This window comes from Coturnix japonica, chromosome 5 (assembly GCF_054131305.1).
Source record: "Coturnix japonica strain WE chromosome 5, WE-NBRP24, whole genome shotgun sequence".
NCBI classification, from domain to species: domain Eukaryota; kingdom Metazoa; phylum Chordata; class Aves; order Galliformes; family Phasianidae; genus Coturnix; species Coturnix japonica.
Genome location: NC_140667.1, coordinates 11,075,295 through 11,096,286, shown reverse-complemented (window position 1 = coordinate 11,096,286; position 20,992 = coordinate 11,075,295). Strand labels below are relative to the sequence as shown.

The window sequence follows — 20,992 nt, the reverse complement described above, 5'->3', positions numbered from 1 at the left end:
TTAAGAGCAGGTTACACAGTTTTAAATACCCCTGGGGCTATGGTGAATCGTAACAATTGCAAGGAGCAAAAAGAACCAAAAGCACCAGCTTGTATCTCTGTGCACATTACGCTGTCTGCATTTTCAGTGCTACGATTTGGCATCCCAGGAGTTTTGCAACCACCTGGGTTGCAACAGGTCAATACAAGCAGAACAACACTGAGGCTATAAAAGCAAACGAAAACATCAATTCCTAAAGAGCTAATAAAAAATGCCATGGTGAGTAAAAAACACTGCTAAGCAACTAACACAATTCAATACTCCTACAAATAAAAAACAAACAGCACTTGAGGCGCTCAGAACAAAAAGCAACCCTGGGACAAATTCCCTGTTTTCTTTATGTAGTTATTGAGGGAAGCTTAAGTGTCATTTATTTCTTAACCCTTACTAGGTCTTCTCCTTTGACACCAAACTTTCAAGCCAAAAAGTGCAGGGTTACCGCGGAGGAAATCAACATCGAACAATAACTTGACAACAGTTCTGCCAATTCTGCCCCTAAGCTGAACACAAGTAGCAGGAACCAAGCAAAGCAAAAACCAAAGCATCATCAGTGAGAAAACAAATACATCCACCCTTCTGTACACACAACCACTAACAGACTATCAAATCAATAATCCAGTAGCCAAAAGTGCTAGAATAAATAGAGCTCATAAAATCCAATTACTGCTCTATTAGCAGCAGTTAGCACAGTAGCTGCAAGCTTCACTAAGGAGCTTTCCAGTAAGAAGACAATTAAACAAATGCAGTTTAACTGCGGTCAGCAAGTCACTGGATTTTGGCACATACTTAATTACTGCAACGAACTGGGGCTTAAACGATGTTTCAGTAACGACAGAAGAATGGGACTGAAAGCCACCTTGCAAAATAAACAGATTATAAAGCTGGTGAACTGCAGCCCAGTGGCCTTAATTTTAAAATTCCAGGTGCAGGAGCAAAAACAGGATGAAGACCATATTTCCCTTCAGCTTTAAAGCCGCAGGTCATTTCTTATTTCCTGGTACTTCATCCCCTTGGTCATCATTTCAGAAAAGATTAGTAATCGCAGCCATGCCCTCAACAAGCAGCCAATCAGCCATCTGAGCTGGAAGGTATCGCAGCCATAATAAAAAGAAGTCACACAGGCTGAACATTTTTTCCACCTACCCAAAGGCAGTATGGTTGCCAAATCTTATATAACCTGCTTACACAAAAGGGGCCAGTGGTACAGATGATGTAAATCAGCACAGACTTCTCCAATTTCAAAGTTCCCAAACTTACACAAGCCCAGGGCAAAAAACAGGAGTTCACAGGAAATTGCTATGAAGTTTAGAATCCGGCACATTTTAAACTCACTTCCCCCACCCCACTGCTTAAGCTACAAAAACTCTACAGCTAAATGAAACGGTGCCAATCATTTACAGGAGGGAAAAAGAAGGGCTGCCTTGCATAGTAATAAGTTGCAAGTTACTCAAGTTGCCTCCTTTTCAGTCCCCAAGCAACACACTTTGCAATCTAGATGATGTTCAAAAGAAAGTGCTGCATTAAAAGATCTCTTTCCAGCCCAGTAACATGCAGGCAACAATCATAACTAATCACTCCATACACAAACACGCGTACATATATATGTATATATACATGCACACTACCTGTCAGATTTGGATGAAGACAAAACACAGCAGTCTATCAATTGATCGGTGCTCAAATATTACCACAATGAACTGCTTGAAAGGGAAAAGCACTTCTTTCCATATGCTTACCAATACAGAAAGGACTAAGGCATCATAGTTGTTTCTCAAAGGTAAGCAAGCACTTATTCAACATGGCTTCAACAGCCTATTAAGAAGTCAGGCTACATGAAGTCAAGAAATCCTTGGGGAGACGGTGCAAGTAATTCAGAACTCCTAGGACTTTCAAGTACGCTGTGCTGGAAGAAGGCAGCACTGGAGATAGTTATAGCACTGCTCAGGGGTTTAAGGAAGAGAATTTGTAACTTAGAATGCCGTATTACCACAAGTCAGGCCGATACTTATGTCAGAAAGAAACTGCACTTGCGAAGTTTCCTAGGAAGAAGAGGGGGGTGAAGGAAGATGGAGATGAAGCCTTTTCCCTCTGTGAAAGACTGCTCAGCACACTCATATGACAAAATTCTGCAGAAAACAGTGAAACTACTATTAGCGAGAACAAGCCCTTAGAGCTACTCTGCGTGGTCAGCAGATAACACAAGGAAGGTACAAGGAACAACGCAATATAACATTTTCTTCCCAAATATTTCTGAGAAGAGATGAAGACATTTCATATGCACTGATTTCATGGAGGGCAGAGATCAAACAGATGTACTGAACATGAGTAAACCAACTGCACAAAGAAAACATTGGTTGCTTTGCTACCCACAGACATTGTACCTAAGTACCCTTATATGCTTGACTCAAACTAATACATTTTATTTCAGTGTATTGATTGATGCATCGACTCAAAATTTGGGAAAGCTCAAAGGACAGCAAATGATTTGTTCAACTGCATGCTCGCAATTTCAAACACAATGAAACATGCGTAGCCCTGTTTAAGTTCACATTCAACACATTCCATGATTCCCTATGGATTTAAAAGCTGCTTCCATCAAGACTCCTAATCAAAGAGAACTTCAGCTTCTCCCATCTCTTCGGCCTCAGAGCCAAAGCAAACGCTACATAACCAATCACATCCAACACACGCGGACAAATACTGGCACTGAGACAACCAAAGCCAGCCTCCTGCTGCATTCTATCAGCACCCTTCTGTTCCCTCAACAAACAGTGTAGTAGTTAAAAAAAGGTAAGAATACCATTATTTCCAAACTACTCAAGAAGGCTACACGCATCCAAGACAAAGAAATCTCAGTTGCCAGGACTCAGCTCTTTTTTTCAGGATGTGAAGAATCGCAGGACTTGTAGTGATGAGTGCTAATCGAGGAGAGAGCTCAATGGGCTTATTAAAAAAGTCTACACATTTCCACCTCTTCCCCACACAATCTCAGCTGTAAAGGAGGAAAAAAAGAGCTTTATTCTGCCTTCCCTGAACAGACAGCTCTGTTCTGTTGCACAAATAATGCGAATGGTCTTTGAACCATTTACATCCTTCCGACATAACTATGAGCAGAAAAAAAGGAAACATAAAAGAAAACGACAAAACACTTATGGAGAGGCTTTTGCTGTCAAGGGCACCCATCTGAAAATTAGAGTGAATTAACAACTCCCCCCAAAACCTCGAGTTTCTCGTGCAAACTATCTGCAGATATTTGGTGCACATAACATATGAACAGCTTTCCAGCTCCCAGAAACCACAGCCACACCAAGAGACTGGATACAACTCATAACCAATTTTACAGTTGAGTACATTTCTTACATTACAAGAAAACAACTGTGCTATTTGGATAGGGAGGAACAGACAATCTGGATCACCACCCCTGGTTCCAGCATAGCCTCTGGTCAGGTAATATCCCAGTGGTGGGTTCACACCAGATGACTGTGTCATAGTCCTCTTTATTTATTGCAAAAAGGGACTGTTTTTGCATATGTATCTGTAGCTTGCACACAAGGTGGCAGTAGGTGGGATTCTGCATTTGCACATGCATGGAGGGGGGAATGGTAGCACAGACCCTTTTTCCAACTGAGTTGGAGAGCCCCTTATCACACCAGTCATACAGGCATCTCTGGCAATAGGGGAACTTGCCTACACTTGCACAATGGGAGGTAGAGCTGTTTGTTCATCCTCCCATACATTCTGCACCCTCTTTGGCAAGCACTTTTGGTTCTCTAATTCCAGATGCAAACTAAGCACACAAAGCACGTTCCTTCTTCACCGCTAAGCAACTGAGAGACTGAAATAGTTTTGCAGATTTTCTACAGAACTTTCTAGACTGCAAACTAAGCACCCTATTTCCTTCCTTCTTTGCCACTGAACAATGCATCTACGGTTGAGATACTGAAACACTTCTAGGGATTTTCCACAGGACTTTAACGTTAAATTTTCACCAGCACTACGAAAAGCAGAGGTCCAAAGATGATGTAAAACAGCCTCACTGCTTGTCCTAAAAGTAATAAGTTCTAAGAATATTCTCAGTGATTGTTTGGAGGTAGGCAGTGGATGAAGGACACCTCCATTTTGAATTATACTCTAATTAGTACTACTGCCTCATTCGAAATTCTTTTTGTGTAATGTCACCTATCCCAAGTAACAGGACCTTTAACAGAACCAATGCTGCATTATATTTTCTTCTGATCTTCTAAGCTTCCCCCCAGTTCTCCATAAGAAAATGCTAATGGCCAAAGTCACACCTATGGAAATTCCTCTAGACTGCAAGCAAACATCTAGCAACTTCAAGACTGCATCAATCAGTTTAAGAATCCTAGTTTAACTTTAATTAGATTTCATGATCTAGGAAAAAAAAGACAACCTTACTCAAGTGTTCCCTTCTAGTTTAGCCCTAATTCTCATCACTCTTCTATCAGTTGTAATAACTGCATTAGCTATGTGACTACATGAGCCTATTAACAAAATGACAAATGAGAATGTATTAACAAATTCTGTTTCCTTCTGTCACCCACTTCCCTTCCACAGAAAACATCTGTAAATAAAGAACAACTGTTTCTAGCAGAGTCCAAACTCAGAGCCTGCTGTACCTAAATCAAATGTCATGACTACTACCTCATGGATGCACTAATAAAATACTTCAGAAGTACAACATGAAATCAATTGTAAATTCAATTTAAATTCATATTTGTTATTCCTCAGATGTATGTCACACATGATTTGATACTTTTAGTTTACCGTATTAAACTAATGGGCACAGTTTATTTGGGTAAACCTACCCTAAATTTTATACAACCCTCATTAATTTAAGCAATACTGGCATTTGTCATTTTAACCACAACAGCAGCTCTATGGAGGCTGATTTTAATAGACCATAACAGAGAAAAATTGGTTAATTATAAAGGATACATGTATCTTCATTTTCATGGGCTATTTAAGGCTTACATTGCTTTGAAGCACTGGATTGATACATAAATCAAACAGGATAAACATTAAGAACGCCTACCACAAGTTAAAGCCAACGAAGTTGCTTCATACCAAGCTGCTGCTCCCAGCGGGGGAAAAAAAAAGTCTTACAGACTGAATTAACTGCTCAGAAAAGCAACACCAGCAAGTCAAGAAATTTATCTGTGCAAAAATCAGAACTGTCATTCTCTCCTCATCTGAAGTAATTATGATCAAAACCAGAATGCTGCAAGGTGACTATCTCACCTGCAGACATCTACTGTTCTGGCAAATCAATTTTGTTCCTGATATACTACGCCATTCCACAGTTATCGCTCACACTTGCACACTTTCCCTGGAGGATTAAATGTAATGAGAAACAGACGAGTCCTCCAGGGAAGAAAGAGGTTTTTGCAGAACCCGAGGAAAGGTAAAACCAAGGTAGATGATGCCTGGCACAAACCAGAAAGCTAATGTGAGGTAACTTCATGTGTTGACACTGGATACTTAATCTTTCAATGTGGTTCCAGAAACCAAATATTGAGCAGTGAGCTGAATGCAGCACAACTCCAGGGCAGTGGGAAGCAAGCCTGAAACAACGTCTTCTATTGTTACACATACTGGGTTTTGTGTATGTTGAAAAAACGCTGCACATCCGTTCTGTGAAGAGTAAAGCCATATAGAACTGCCCTTCAAAGTCAAGTAAAACTAACCATGCCTGTATCCCCCCTTTTTTCCAAGCACAAAGATTAGATTTACAGAAGTAAAACTTCACCAAGAGCACTGAGCCTCTTCGTTACAAAGAGCAAAGGCTCTTCATTACACTGTACCAGATACATTTTCTTTTGCAGCTGTTTCAATCCAGTTTTTATTAAGAACAGTACTTTTGCATTTAACCTAGTGTAGGAGTAGTATGCTACTAGAAACCCCCAACTGATCCCCTCAGTTTTTCAAAGTAGTCAAAGATCACCTAATAAGGCATGAAATGCATTACCACGACTAATACATAAGCAACCTTAAAGAAAACAATCAGAAGGTAAAGAACTGGATCCACTTACAAAATGTCAGCCTGACGTAACAGAATCATACAATATCCCGAGTTGGAAGGATCACTGAGTTCAATCCCTGGCTCCACAAAGGACCACCCAAAAGTCAGACTCCATGTTTGAATGCATTGTCCAAATACTCCTTGAACTCGAGAAGCCTGGGGCCATGCCCACTGCCCTGAAGAACCAGGCATACAGATGCACCTTCTGACTGTCAGGGCACAATGCTGGCTCACATAAAACTTGCCATCAAGCAGAATCCCAGATCCCTTTCTGTGGGGCTCCTCTCCAGCTTCATGTTTGTATCTATAGCCAAGGCTGCCCCATCCCAGGGGCAGAACCCAGCACTTGCTCTTCTTAAACCTGTCGTAGAGGGCTGGGCAAGTATCAACTGACTTCCCTTGGCCAACTAAGTGGGTAACCTTGTCATAAAAGATTAAGTTTGTTAAACAGGAGTTTCCCCTCATGAACCTGGACAGGCTGTGATCAATGACTGCACTGTCTTTCCCATGTTTTTCAGTAAGACCCAGAACAATCTTTTCCCTAATTTTGCCAGGCACCAAAATGACACCGACAGGCCTGTAATTACTGAAGTCTTCTTGAAAACCAGGACAACATTTGATAGTTTCCAGTCTATTGGGACCTCTCCAGATTCCATAGACTGCTGAAAAATAATTGAGACATCTCGCAATGGCATCAGCCAGCTCTTTCAGCACCCTGGCACGAATCCCATCATGCTCCATAGATTTATATGCATCCAGCTGGAGCAGCAAGTCCCATACAAGTTCAGGGTTTCTATCACCTGTGTGGTATTCCCAATTAATGGCTGACAAGTTGAAGTCACTTATAAGGACAAGGACAATTGATCTAGAGGTATCTCTGAATTCACCAGCGTCACCATCCTGACTGGGCGGCCTAACTCAAACAAAGGGTTTATGCTGAATTTGTTGACCCCTGTAGGTCAGTTCTCCCGTTTTCTTCCTTTCACCTGAAGGCAAAAGTAGCAGAGGCAAAGTGAGGATTTAAGAGGATAAAATCCCTCTTCAAAGTCCTGTGTTCCAACAAAGTCACTCTTCTTTTCCTCATACTGACTATAACTTCTCTTTCCATCAGTCATCTGGGAAACACAGGCAGGTCCTGCACTTGGACTGTCAACAGAACTAAGGATTTTGTTTCTTTGGTTACACATAGTTTCACTTAGTACCTGTGTATCGTTCATATATAAATCATAAGTGTACCCATAACTCCCTCCATGCACCTGGAAAGCACTATGCAGGGATCACTGCAAAAATAAACTTTCAGAGCTCCAGTCTGCAGTTGCTAATATGGCGATCACATTGCTTAGTTTCAGTTTTCCCTTCTCACACACCTGAAGAAGGTACATCCCCTCCAGAAAACACCCCCTCCCAAAGCAGTGATTTCCATTTTGCCAATATACAATAATATGACTCCATATTTGTGGCTTATCTCAAGCCCCTGTATTAACTCACCATGCTCTTACAAAGGAGGATGGGCTTGGTGAAAATGTCAACTGATGTTAGATTTTCTTAAAGATAAGAAACCTTACCACACATACCAAACAGATGAGGAAGATAAACTCCTCAGAAAAAGTACAAATGACAATAGATTAAAAACAACAAGTAGCCTTGCATGTGAGCTTTGCTCACTCTATTATTGTTTTTAGTATGACTTCTTTGAAGAGCAGAGGAGACTTGCAGAGCTAGCATAGCAGACTTTCAGTCATCACTGCAATTAATATGGGACACACAAAGTGAACAACATCAGCACTATTCGTGCATACGGTAGCAAAAATGTGCAGAGATGGGAGTAGTGAAGAGAGAAGCTATAAAGAGACACCAGCATTTTCAAGAGCACTACGAGCACCTGGCCAGCCACAGCGACACATCCATCCTGTACTCTTATTACATTCAAACCTGGTCACCTTAAAGCAGAAGGAGCCTCTGACGTTACCTTGGTTCGTTCACTCGCCAGAACAAACATAATTGTTCAAAATCACCACTTAAAAATATCCTGGTTTCATTTACCAGAGCACATCAAGAGCAAATTTCTATTTTGACTCATAGAGATACACACACCTTGCTGACTGCACACACTGCACGTTGCACATCAAATGAAAATTAATTTACCAGACAATACAACTGAGGGAATAACAATAAAAAAGCTTGAAAAATTAATTGCCTTTCAGAAGTGCAATGAATGCGTTAGGCAATCGTACTGAATGAGTATTTGACTTGGCACCTAAGAGCAGCTGTATTTTTCTTTTCGGCTCTGGGCTGTCATTTCTTGCCACAAAATATTTAAGTTTAAACATATGTTCAGTTCTAGATCTTGAGAAAAATACCTTGGGAAAATGTAAACTGAAACAAAAGACCGTGTTTTTTTCCCAGAACTAAAAAACCAACATAAATCACCACCGTATCCATTTAAGCATTGAAGTCAAATTAATATTTACCCATGAGCTGGATCCAAAGCTATTGCCCTGGGCTGATCAAGGTCTTGCCAGAAGAGGACTTTTCTAGATGTTCCATTGAGATTAGCAACTTCTATCCTATTGGTTTCTGAATCTGTCCAGTAAAGTTTTTTCCCAATCCAATCACATGCCAGGCCATCCGGGGAAACCAGACCAGAAATGATGACATTCTGCACCACATTCCCAGTTTGGTTAATGTAAGTTTGCTTGATGGCTTCTTCGCTCACATCTGTCCAGAAAACGATGCCTTGCGAATACTGGAAGTCAACCGCAGCAGCATCCTCTAAACCACTGACCACCACAGTGGACTCCAACTTTGTGCCTCCAGCGTCCACGAGCCGAACATCCCGACGGTTGGCAAAAAGCAGGAATGGAGACGCTACAGAAGAAAGAACAAAAACATATTAGCATTATCAGCATCTACAGATGTTAAAGCACAGAGAATAATAACCTATTGCCTCCACTCATCAGAAAAAGGAGTAGAAGGAAAGACAGAGATGAACAGACCCAATTTCTTACACAGAGGACCTCTGACTGTTCAGGACAAACTAATTTAGAACTCATTCTTACATTTTAGCAGGTGAGCTGAGCATCTAAGTAGAGACCAACACAGGTGAGGTATTTTCAGTGTTAGTGTTGACATCTTGTCTGTACAGAAAAACAAAAACAAACCCCAAACTGCACACACACTCTCCAGTTAAACTGCGAGTGCCCCAAATCACACAGCACGGGGCTTTCCAGATAATTCACAACCCAGGTGTAGAACAAATTCCACATGGTTTAAAGCTTCTCATTAAGCTAGAAAGACACATAGAAGATAAGTTCTGATACCTGTTCAGCAGCAGGCTGGAAGCTAGCAGTACTAGGTACCACCAAATGCTTGTATCAAGTGCTTACCAAGCTGTTCCCACCCCACAGAGTATTACAAAACTCTAGGAAAGGGAGAGCAACTACAGATGGGGAGTGAGATAAAGGGTAGATTTAGGCAAGGGCATGATTTGATCCCACTGCTTCTTTCAGAAGAGGACATTAAGCAGGTCTTTTACTAACAATAGCCAAATAAACCGCCTCATCTCTCTTCTAAAAATACAGTCTTGCTTCTTGATCCAGAAGTAAACTAGAAAAATGTTCACCTTCAGGTATGGCCGCAGAGACAGCAGCAATTATGTCACTATGCCAGCCACAGCTGCAGACACCAGCAGCTGCTTAGGAGAATGCCAGCATTCCAAAAAGGCCACTAGCTGCTGGAAGGAATGGAGCTCCCTCAACTCCTCTGCACATAGCAGAAGTCTGGTAGGGATCATATGCCAAAAAATTTCTATTTGCCCTTGTTGTTTCTCACCCTGATCCCCAGTACACTTCCCCACCCCACCCCAATTTTTCTATGTCAAACAGCAATGGCCAGAGGTCTCCATCGGTCAACTGCTTACTCTTGATTCACACGTCATCATTTGAATTGATGCTTCTGCTTCCAGTGTACATCCAGCAGAGGTGTATAAGCTTGCCACGCAGCAATGACAGACTTATTTGTTAAGAAACCAAGTTCTGGCAACACTCCCATCTCATTTCCTGACTTGCCACGTCCTTCTCTCTGCTGTCTTTAAAAGCACCAGTGATATCATGAAAGTCCAGCAGGTTAGTTATTGAAAGCAGAAGAAAAAACATTCAAAATGCAGAGTGCTTGCTTTCTGCTCTGCGACTCATTGTTTCCCCAAAGCTATGTCTATTTTAAGTGGCACTATACCAAACCATCTGAACACTTGTTAAGTTTGATGTTAGCAGGCTCTGTTTAAGTCACAAGTTCTTTGGGGCAGAGAATTTTTCATTTATGCATAATCTCCTTGCCAGACTTTTCCCATATCGAGCCAAAGACTAAACCCATAAAAAGTCTACAGACAAGATTAAATATATATATAGTCCCCAAAATGTTATAAGGAATATGAAGGGACATGTTCACATTTAGACATTTCCACGCTGAAGCCATTATAAACAGCACTACAATGGAAAAAGCAACCTGAAACATCAAGTCCAATCAAGAGCAGAGGAACTCAACAGCTTCTTAACTAAAGATCAGACATGAACAACGTCTAATCCAATCAGTATCAATATTATCCCAGTTCTCCATCGCTTTCAAGAAATTTCTTCCCCACTGACGCACACAGCAGGACAACAGCATACAGATAACACATTAACTACTGTGCTGACTGTCACTTCTGTGCTCTGGAGTTGTCCTGATGGAAGAACAGATGCATTGTGTTCCCTATGAACACCCAGCAGGAAGATCGTGCTGACCTGCTTGCAACTGTGTTAAGATTTTACTGCATTTGCACACTGATGCAAACTGATTGATCATTGAAAGATGCACAAAGTTCATCCTTTCTGAAAACAAATGAGAATTTCATTTCCTTCAGGGCAAAATAAACAAATACATTCTGCAGATTTTGCTAATTATATTCACTCCTCCACTCCTTCCCACTATCCTGTTTTATTCAGATCATGTTTTACCAATCTCAGAGTTCTATTAGAATAGAAGGCTGATCTCCAAAAAAACAATCTCGACTCATTCTGTCTTACTAATACACATGAATCCTTGAAGGACCTGAAGATTCCCCCATGACAGGGGCTGGAGTTAGGTAGTCCTTGAAGTCCCTTCCAACCCAAGCCCTTCTGTGATTTCATCTTCATAAGCCTACTGTACAACTCTCAACAGAGCAAACCAGAAAGCCAATTAATGACAATAAAAAGCCAGTTAATAACAATTTCTGTTCTTACCACTGTCTCCAACTTCTTCACCCCAAAAACTCAGCCGTGTTTATTCCGTTGAACCACCAATGCATTTCTACAGAAGACTGAGTGGAAGCAGTAATTTGTAAACACTGACACTACAGGCTGTATATAAAACCCATATGTGGTCAGCTCACTTTGCATCCTATTCCAGGCTCTGTGAAACCTCCTGGGACAGCAGGGAAAGGGAGAGACATGATGAGGACACCAAAAACTAACAGCTTTGATTAGAGTTGACCTTCAAATGAACTCATCTGTTAAACAACAAGATGCAAGATACCTCGCTTGAGAAATTATTTCACGGTTAGCAAGTTACAAGGGTCTCAAAGGAAGGCTTAGTTCTACATTCTATTTTGATCAGCAATGCTCCTGACAACTGCAAATTGCCTGAAAAGGGAAACCAACTTCTATTTTGAAAAGAAAAAAGAATAAACATTACAGTGATGAACGTGGAGGACAAGCTGTTTTCATTCAGTTGGGTGGTAACAGGCTGCAAGGGCAACATTTTTTACGTGGACAGCAAAAAAAATGTTGTCTGCTTTTTCAGTAAAGTTAGAACAGTTCATATTTTCCCATAATAGGCAGTACTTTAAACTGCCATACGTAGATGCAGCTCACAATACTCTGATAAAGCAAAAAAGAGAATCCAAAGTCCCATGAAATATCAAACAATACGTAAACAGATAACAACCTAAACTGCTATAGTTCAGGTACAGATTTGTAGCAATTTTACTATCACACAATAGCTGTAGAACATCACTCCATTCTAGAAAGACACTATATTTCAACAAACGTTGTTTTGCTAGTGATCTGCTAATTGGAAAACACATCATTGGGTTTATGACAGAGCTATTTACATGGAGGAATATTGCACAAGAGGGTGAAAATACAGCTTCTCATCAGTTCATTAACCGGTTTGAAAGCAGTCCTCACAATTTCCAGCTTTGCTACAGATCTTCTGAATGCTCTCCGGCAAACCTCCTGTTCAGTGTTAGATGGGTTTAACTATGGAATCAGGATAGTTTTTACCTGCACCAGAAAAGATACCATAGAATCATAGAATTACCCAGGTTGGAAAAGACCCTGAAGATCATCAAGTCCAACCGCAGCCTAACCAGTACCCTAACTCTAAAAACCCTCCACTAAATCATATCCCTGAGAACCACAACCAAACGGCTCTTAAACACAACCAGGGATGGAGATTCAACCACCTCCCTGAGGAGCCTATTCCAATACCTAACTACCCAATATCCAGTGCATACATAAAACTAGAGGAATTGTGGTCCTACTGTATAACTCATTTGGTTGGCCACTACACACAGTGCCATTTTTAGCAGCCTACAACAGCTCCCTTACATATGTCCTTATCTTACTAAGTGATAGGACAAGGGGGAATGGCTCTAAACTAAAAGAGGGAAGACTTAGGTTAGATGTTAGCAGGCAATTCCTTACTCAGGGGGCAGTGAGGCCCTGGCACAGCTGCCCAAGAAGTTTGTGGATGCCCCATCCCTCGAGATACTCAAGGTCAGACTGGATGGGGATGTGGGCAGCCCCGCCCAGGGCAGGGGGGTGGAACTGGATGGGCATTAAAATCCACTCCAACCCAAGTCATTGTATGATTCTACGAAAGAAACTGACAACTGAACTCAGGCAAATATGCAGCCCTCAGAAATAGCCTTTGCTGTTAGGTTCAGTAATAGTTCTGAAAACCAGTTTGACACCCATTTCTGTATCAAGACAAAGATGATCATTAAGAATTGACAGCAGAACACATCACCAGTTGATGGCAAAGCTCCAGTAGTTCTATTAAGACAAGCTGAGGCTACGCAGTTTTAAACAGTGATATTTATACCGTGGTCTTGTACTTGTTTACATGCCTACATTTTGACTGCACTTCCTTACAGGTGAAGAAGACATGACAATTCCAGACACGTGCACAGTTCTTCCTCTCGAGAACACTGAAAGAGCAGAACCCTCTGTACAGCACAAGAGAAAAGCCTTGCTTAACCATTCTTAAAGCACTTCACTGGGCTAAAGGTCATGGAAAGGTTTGGCTGTGCTTATAACAGAAGTGACCACGGATTTGGGAGCCTGGCTGACAACACAGAACCAAGGCCTCATTCTATGAAGCATGGTAACACAGCTACACAAAGTAACAGCATGTGCAACAGCTTATATGTTAAATATTCTATCAATTCTTAGCAAGACAAGCATGCAGGAGACCTCTGTGGTTAAGCTGTCTGTAGTGCCGGACAGCGAGAAGAGCATATAATTCTTGCAGCAGTCAATGTCCCAAACCACAAAAACACTCATTACCATGGAACAAAAACAACCCCCACACCCGCTGCCACAGGCACACAAGATGGCAAAAACAAACATGTCAAAACTGTTGCACCCAAGTGCATACAGTCTTAAGGAAACACTAAGAGGGGATAGGGGGCCAGCATGCATGTATCAGCTTTCTAGACTTAAAAACAGCCACTGTACAGAAACAGAGAATGTAAGTAGGGTCACACCAGCTCTAAAGCCAACAGATAAACCAGTTCTAGCAGACAAAGTGCTTCAGTGGCCTTCCAGTATTTAAAGGGGGGCTGGAAGAAAAAAGGGAACACATTCTTTAGCAGGGGTTGCTGTGATAGGACAAGGGGAAATGGCTGTAAAATAATGATGGAGATTCTGACTGGATATAAAGGGGAAGTTTTTGCCCATAGAGGTGGTGGGTGCATCGCCTCTGGAGGCATCCAAGGTCAGGCTGGACGGGGCTCTGAGCAAGTGATCTAGCGTAGATGCCATTGGATTATTTCAAGGGAGCTGGACCAGGTGGTCTTTAAAGGTCCCCAGCATCTCAGCATAGAATCACAGAATTAAGTGATCTGTCTTCTTTTTCAGCTCTAATTCTGGAACACATGGAAACTAGGCCTCTGATATGAAGCATAAGCCTGCTTCCAAACATTCAGGGAAGGAAGTTATTCCACATACCGTCACCTTTTTGGGTGTTATCCCTATTTTTCATGGCTTAGCTCAAGGAGTGAGAGACAGCAGCTGGTGACAGCAGGAAACTCCTGTGCCAGAACACATAGAGGCTACTAGAGCCATAAAAAAAAACCACCAAACCACTACCACGAATAATACAACTGGAGAGAAGGTAAAAAGGAGAAACAATCACACATGGAAGAGAAAGGACAGGAACCAAGAGTTCTGCCAACCCCACCTCTTAAAATAAATCCAGCACCTCACTAAGCAGGAAGAGAATGGCATATACAAATCCCACTAACTCACATCAGTTGATTTCACTCTTAACACAATTGTTATATAATCCTCAAGAACAAAAAAAGAAAGTTCCTCTTCCTGAAAAACCCCAAGCTCTGTATTCTGAACCCCAGTTCTTTTTGCTGGCAGCTGCTGTTGCGGCAGAGAATCTGAAATTCATTGATCACCAACTTCAAAAAGATAGATTAAATGCTGATCTTCCTGTACACACTGCACAGATTCAATCCGAGTTTAAACATGCCAGATACAGTCCAAAGAATAGAGGACTACAACTTTCATCCTCAAAACCCATTATTCCAGATAAGGTGAATTCCTACTGTAATTACTGAATGAAAGAATACTCCTGCTGCAGCACAGAGGGAGCAGTTTGTTGAGCTGACTCAAAACCAAGGCTCCTCAGTTCCACTCCATTTACCACCTCAGTGACTAAGGCAGGTGCCTCAGCAGATATACTCCTTCCCCCTTATCCTGCTCCTCTAACCATCCAGGTAGATCCATCTGAGCTAATTTCCTTCCTCACTAGAGTTAATTTCCTTTCAAGTGTAATCAATGTCTCAATGTTGACATCAGTTTTATTTATATATGCTAAGTAGTATATTGAGTATTGCTGCTAAACACTAGAAGACACGTAGGACCTCAGCCACCTATTTGCTATCAGGCTGCAACAAGAGGCTGCTCATCCACCAATGTACCTACAAGAAGAGAAGCAGCTTTAGGTACACATATGTTGGAGGAAAGGCTTACACAAATCACTCATAAGCTTAAAAGACATCTGGTTTTGTAGCAGCAAGTTGGAAAGGGCCCACAGAAAAGGGTAAAGAAAAGGTTCAGTAGGTTCAGAAAAGACATGAAGAATTGAAGAATGTATTGTTTGCACTGGGGAGGCAGGGAGAAAAAGAGGAGTAAAGTTAACAGCCGAAGCAGTAAAAGCTTTTAGAAGATCGTGTACTCTCAGTGACAGGACAAAGGGCATACTGAAGATATTAGGTCTGTCCAGGCTTTGCCTTTTTTCTTAGCATGGATGGAGTGCACCAAAGATAACAGAACATGCTACAAAAGCCATAGAATTGCTTGCAAAAGGTGATGTCTGAGTGCCTATGGACAGCAATCCTCCGAAACACTGACTGTACAACCACTGCTTGTCCCAGTAAAGGAGTTTCATCTGTGTGCCCTGAAGTGCTCAGCAACAAATACCAGGACAAACACACACACCTATCCCAGTAATGTAACAGTCACACCACTGCTCCTCTCAGCCACCCAAGACCAATGCATTTAGTACATTTATCAAACACTATGATAAAAAAAGGATAAACTGCTGGCCAGCTTCTGTTGTATGCTGCTTTTTAAATAAACAACAAGCTGCTGGTAGCTTTTCTTTTTTAAAGATCTTGTCGTATTTTCTGCATTGTGAAGGATTCTTCCCCAAAAACGGTGTTTTATGAAGATGAGAGGCTGAATTTAATGTTGATTTCATCCACAGCCTCTGGCTTGTTATTGCTAACATTGCTATTTACAACTAAATATGGTGCTGTGATTATACGCGATTCCATCTCAACAGGCCTGAATTAGTTCACCTCCCCTGGATGAAAGGTGTGAAAGGATTTCTCTGAACAAATCCAAAGGTACTTTTCATACCCCCCCACTTCCCTCCCCAATCTTTCCCATCCCTCCTCCCTCCCCCCCCCCCCTTCTTTGAAACTTTGGATTGGTTCAGATTCCCTGGGAGGGCAAGAATTGTTTTGAAACTTTCCGACAGCACACTCTGAACTTACTCATTGTTTTTTCCTGCTTCCACCAGTAATTACATTACCTACTTCAAGTAAAAAGCGTTCACATACCAGAGAAGGCAAAGCACTGGATTTGGTGGGCATAATCCAACACGCTCCCACCTCTGCAGAGGCTGGGGACAAGTGTGCCTTTAAGATCATTTTCCTATGGACGTATTTTCAAGGGGGGGTTCCTCAAACTTCTCTTTCTTTTCCCACAGACCACCCATTAAGCACACCACATGCACTCCCCTCCTGGCGTACGAGGCAATAGCTCTCAGACTGTCCTTAATATCCCTGTAGCAAATACTGAAATTAGTTACATGGAACAGCACATTTCATCATCTCCGAGCAGAGTTCAGCAGCTGGGAGGGAGGACAGCCAAGCCCATGTGAGCGGCCAACACGGCACAGACCACCAAGCAGCACACAGAACGTGTTTAGAGAGCTGCTGAATAACTAAACAAAAAACGGAATATCAGCAGAGATTTAGGGAAACATAGCCGAAGCCACTCAGATATGCGTTAGACGAGACTTGCAAGCACTTTTAGCTGTTTTATTTAGAGGAGAACACAGTTCACTGGAGAAGAAAGCAATTTTCATCTGGTCTGTTTTGTTAAAAAGAGGAAATTTCTAAACATTATTGCAAAACTCCTGGCTCTTGGCTATCTCTCTGTATGTAATGCACAACTGGTATTCAGCCAAACAGTTGTGAGGACTGCAGTCTCATGCAATTCTGTCTAGCTAATGCTAAACAGATAATATCTCCACAGACTGAACCTCCACCTCTTCCTGACCTCAGGTTTCCCATCTGTGCATTCTACAGAGGTTAAAATAGCCAAAGGATTTTCCAGTTTCAACATAGCAAAAAGCAAAAGCATACTGTTCACAACAGCTTGTTTATTCTACTGAGGGTCCTGCTGCAACTTGTGATTCTAAGTGTAGCATTTCTGAAGAAGTACAGCGTACAAAACAGCCTTAAAGCAAATATGGTGTCTATTTGGGATTAGGACAAGTTTCTTCCAAGTGGGAATTAATAGCGAGCTCTGAAATCTAGCACTGTGAAAGCACACCCTGCTCAAAAGTCAACAGCTGAGTTTGGTACTGGTTAGATTTCAACCTGTATTGAGTTCCAAGAGTGTTTAAACTGAGAACTACCATCAAATGTCAGTGATGAAGGCCAAAGATCCACTAAAAATCCCTGCATAAATACAGACAGCAAATCCCAGACCTTTCACAACCCAGCTCTGATGAACAAGCAGCCAGCTGTACATCACAGGTCTCACACATCAGCTAAGATAACAGTTGCCATCTACAAGAATGGCTTTTAATGAGAATACATTGGCGTCTCTACTGGAGCGCCAGTTGGAGTATGTGTTAAATGCAAACCTACTGAAGCATTAAAGGGCTTCCCCACTTCCTGCAGGAGTCAAGCAAACCCCTCTGTGTCACCGTACATATATTAAATGCACAAAGCCACCTGTAAAGGGCCTTCTTGCATTCTGAGCACAGATCAGCTTTCATGCCCATCTGCATGAAAACCTGCCTATTTTGACAGGAGAAAACAGACAGAAGATAGTTAAGCAAGGACAAAGGCTCTCCCACATAGCCACATAGCTTCTGGCTTCCTCTCCTGCACATTATGGACCCCATCATACCCAGAACTTGTTTCCAAGTCTTGGTGCCACCTTCCCACCTCAGCCATGTTTCTCATGTCACCCATGTTTGGGCTTTATCCATGGCTGTGTATCACAGGAGAAAAGAAGACTCCAACAGATTAATAACCATGAGATTGAACAGAGAATTAGCCAGCTGCAAAAAACAGAACAAAAATCCTAAATATCTCCTATTTAACTCAAAATTTTAAGGTTGCAAGGCCCCACATCTCTTCTTTCTCCCAGGTTTTCTTCAGTTTTGAATCTCTAGACCTTCAACACCTATTTCAAGAAAACAAGTAAGGTAATTCTGGGGCTGAATTCCTGAACACACAACCTACAAAATTAGTTACATAGAGACCATCAGAATCTGCCTTCTTTTGAACATAACCTACAGGCACTCAAATTTGGAGAGCCAGCTTGATGCTGGGGGTACAAGAATGACAGCTGTTTGTCTTGAAACATCCTTAAGTGAGTGCAGGCAGGTCCCAAAGAGCCCAAAAGTTCAATTCCAGCTATTTTTGAGCAGATGTTTCAGAAGAAGCTACATTTTCATTAGCATCATTTGTGCCTTTGCCTCCACAACACTCAACTACAGTCAGACTCATAGAATAATACAGAAGACAGCAGAAAAAGATACATATATGTTCCTTCATGTTGTTCCAGCAGGACAAACACTGGCCTCGCAGAGGAAAAAAGAAAAGGAGCCATAAGGAATGAATTTAGTTTAATCAACGTTCTTGGCTGAGGCAGAATCATCTCCAGCAAGGAGTGATTTACAAAGCTCCAAGTAGATTACTGTATGTGCACTACATTAGAGGAAGCAAGTCCAGCATTATCCACAATATGAATACAAGCACAGTACTTCAGATTTCATGAGCTCAAATAATCCTTTTCACTTCATCTTGCATTTGCCCTCCTTCCTGACAAGCTATCAACAAAACAAAACAAAACCTGAATACTTGACATCCAAACGATTTGCACAAATGTCCTCACCACAACCTGTCATCAAAAACCTCTCCCTGTTCCTACCTTCTAGAGCACAGCACTGTGCGTCAGGTCTCCCTTAACAAGACAGTTCTATTTGGGAAAATATTTTTAACTGTTAAAAGAAAAGAAAGTCATATTGTAGAACCTACAGACAGAGAGTCTGACAAGACTATACTTCTCACAAATAACATTTGCCACCAATTCAACCATGTGTTACTTCTGAGCAGTTTTACAAATACATTAGATTTCCAAGGACACTTATACATTTAGTGCAGAAAAATAAAGAGGGAAGTCTCTTCCCAGCTTTTTATTTTAAGATTTGTGTCCTTTGGAGTTAACGTAACATCTGGAACATGAACTAGAAATTGGAAACAACTCCGATCAGAAACAAGCATACCTTTGTCAAGCCTGTATTAGTTGAAGTCCTGGAGAAAATCTGCAAGCCAAATTTTCCAAATGATGTAGAACCACTATTTTATCCATTAAGATTTTGGAACCGTCACTGCTGCATAATCTACTATTATTGGCTAGACAGTCGTCTGCCAAACCAAGGAGGAATAAAATAAACTGGGGGGAAAAAAAAAACAAAAAAAAACACAACCAAATGACCCAGAAAGAGACCTCACTCCCTTCACACACATTTGGCATCCAGAATCTAAAAGGGGACACAATGTTTTGCAGGGTTTTTTTTCCCCCGTTCATGACCTGAACTGTTACCCAAAACAAAACCAGCATTTGGGTGTTCAAGGAAGGAAACCCTTCACCCGCTTTTTTCTAAACAAGTTGATGCATAATAAGGACAAATCTTCAGCTTTCCCTACTGTTCTAAGATTGCACCAAGCCTTACATTGGGGGCAGGCTGGAATTGATGCCTACTACATTTGAAACAACAACAGCAAAGCTACTGCCATGTACTCCACATCAGAGAATGTGAAACATCCAAGTATGGTTTTCTCCTGCCACATCCCCATCCCTATTTTTAAGCACTGCCCTTGCACTTATCCATTCTGACAAAGCCCAACTGCAATACCACGTAAGAGACGACTTCAGTGCTGCTTCTGCTTATTCTAAAATCAGAAAATACCAGAAATCTCAATGGACAGGCTGTTACCAGTGTTTGTGGTTATGTGCGCAGTGCCACATTCATTTGCACAAAGACAACTGCCCTGAATCAACTGACAGACAGCTCCAGAGTGGCTTGAAAATGGTAAACACAGTTATGGAATTGAAAGGAGTGACCTGCTCTATTAGAAAAAATATGTTAGCATGTTACAAATCTCTAAAGTATGAAATGGTTTCTCCGAATCAATGCAAAGAGTGGCAATATTTAAAGAGTGGTTGCACAAGGTGGTCTGGTAGAAAGGAAATGAATTTAGAATCTACCAAGTGGTTTACCAGTACCGTGACCCCAAGAACATCCATTCCTATTGTAGCTCTCTGGGTCAGATATATGTAATATAATACATAATATAATATATAATTTGCAAAGACAGGGTAACGGGGTGGACACCAGGCACACAAACTCGTATTAAGCAGTAGCCATTCATTTCTTAAATTCCACATCAGAATAGATCAACACAACCATAGTCTGAGCAAACAGCCAACAAAATTAATATCAGCTAACCAGGCTGTGTAATAGGCTCCAGAGAGAAGTATTTGTTCTGAAGTATATGAGCAGCTATGGATAATGCAAATCTGATGTCTGACCACCAATCCAGCCACCCACGTATTCATAAAATTATTATCACAGAATATTTTCATGTAGAGCTGCAATAAATTACAGTTCATATTTGACTTTTATTCCATTCTTTTTAAGTTATGCCTATATACCTGTTGAAATTTCCAACTGACTTACTCATTGAAATACTACTGGCATAAGAAACAAACCGTCCTTGTTGTACAAAGAAGAGGAGCTGCCATGAAGTCATCAAACACTAGAAAACTTCTGTGAACCTCAATC

The 20,992-nt window shown here is 41.4% G+C and overlaps 1 protein-coding gene across 2 annotated transcripts in view; it reads right to left on the bottom strand.

Annotated features, from left to right (window-relative positions):
* LRP5 (LDL receptor related protein 5) overlaps nt 1-20,992 on the bottom strand; it is a 118,939-nt gene that overhangs the window by 82,115 nt on the left and 15,832 nt on the right. For both annotated transcript variants that reach the window (XM_015863806.3, XM_015863807.3), the window contains exon 2: nt 8,551-8,947. In XM_015863806.3, the coding sequence (XP_015719292.1) occupies nt 8,551-8,947 (397 nt within the window). The remainder of the gene's footprint in view (nt 1-8,550; nt 8,948-20,992) is intronic.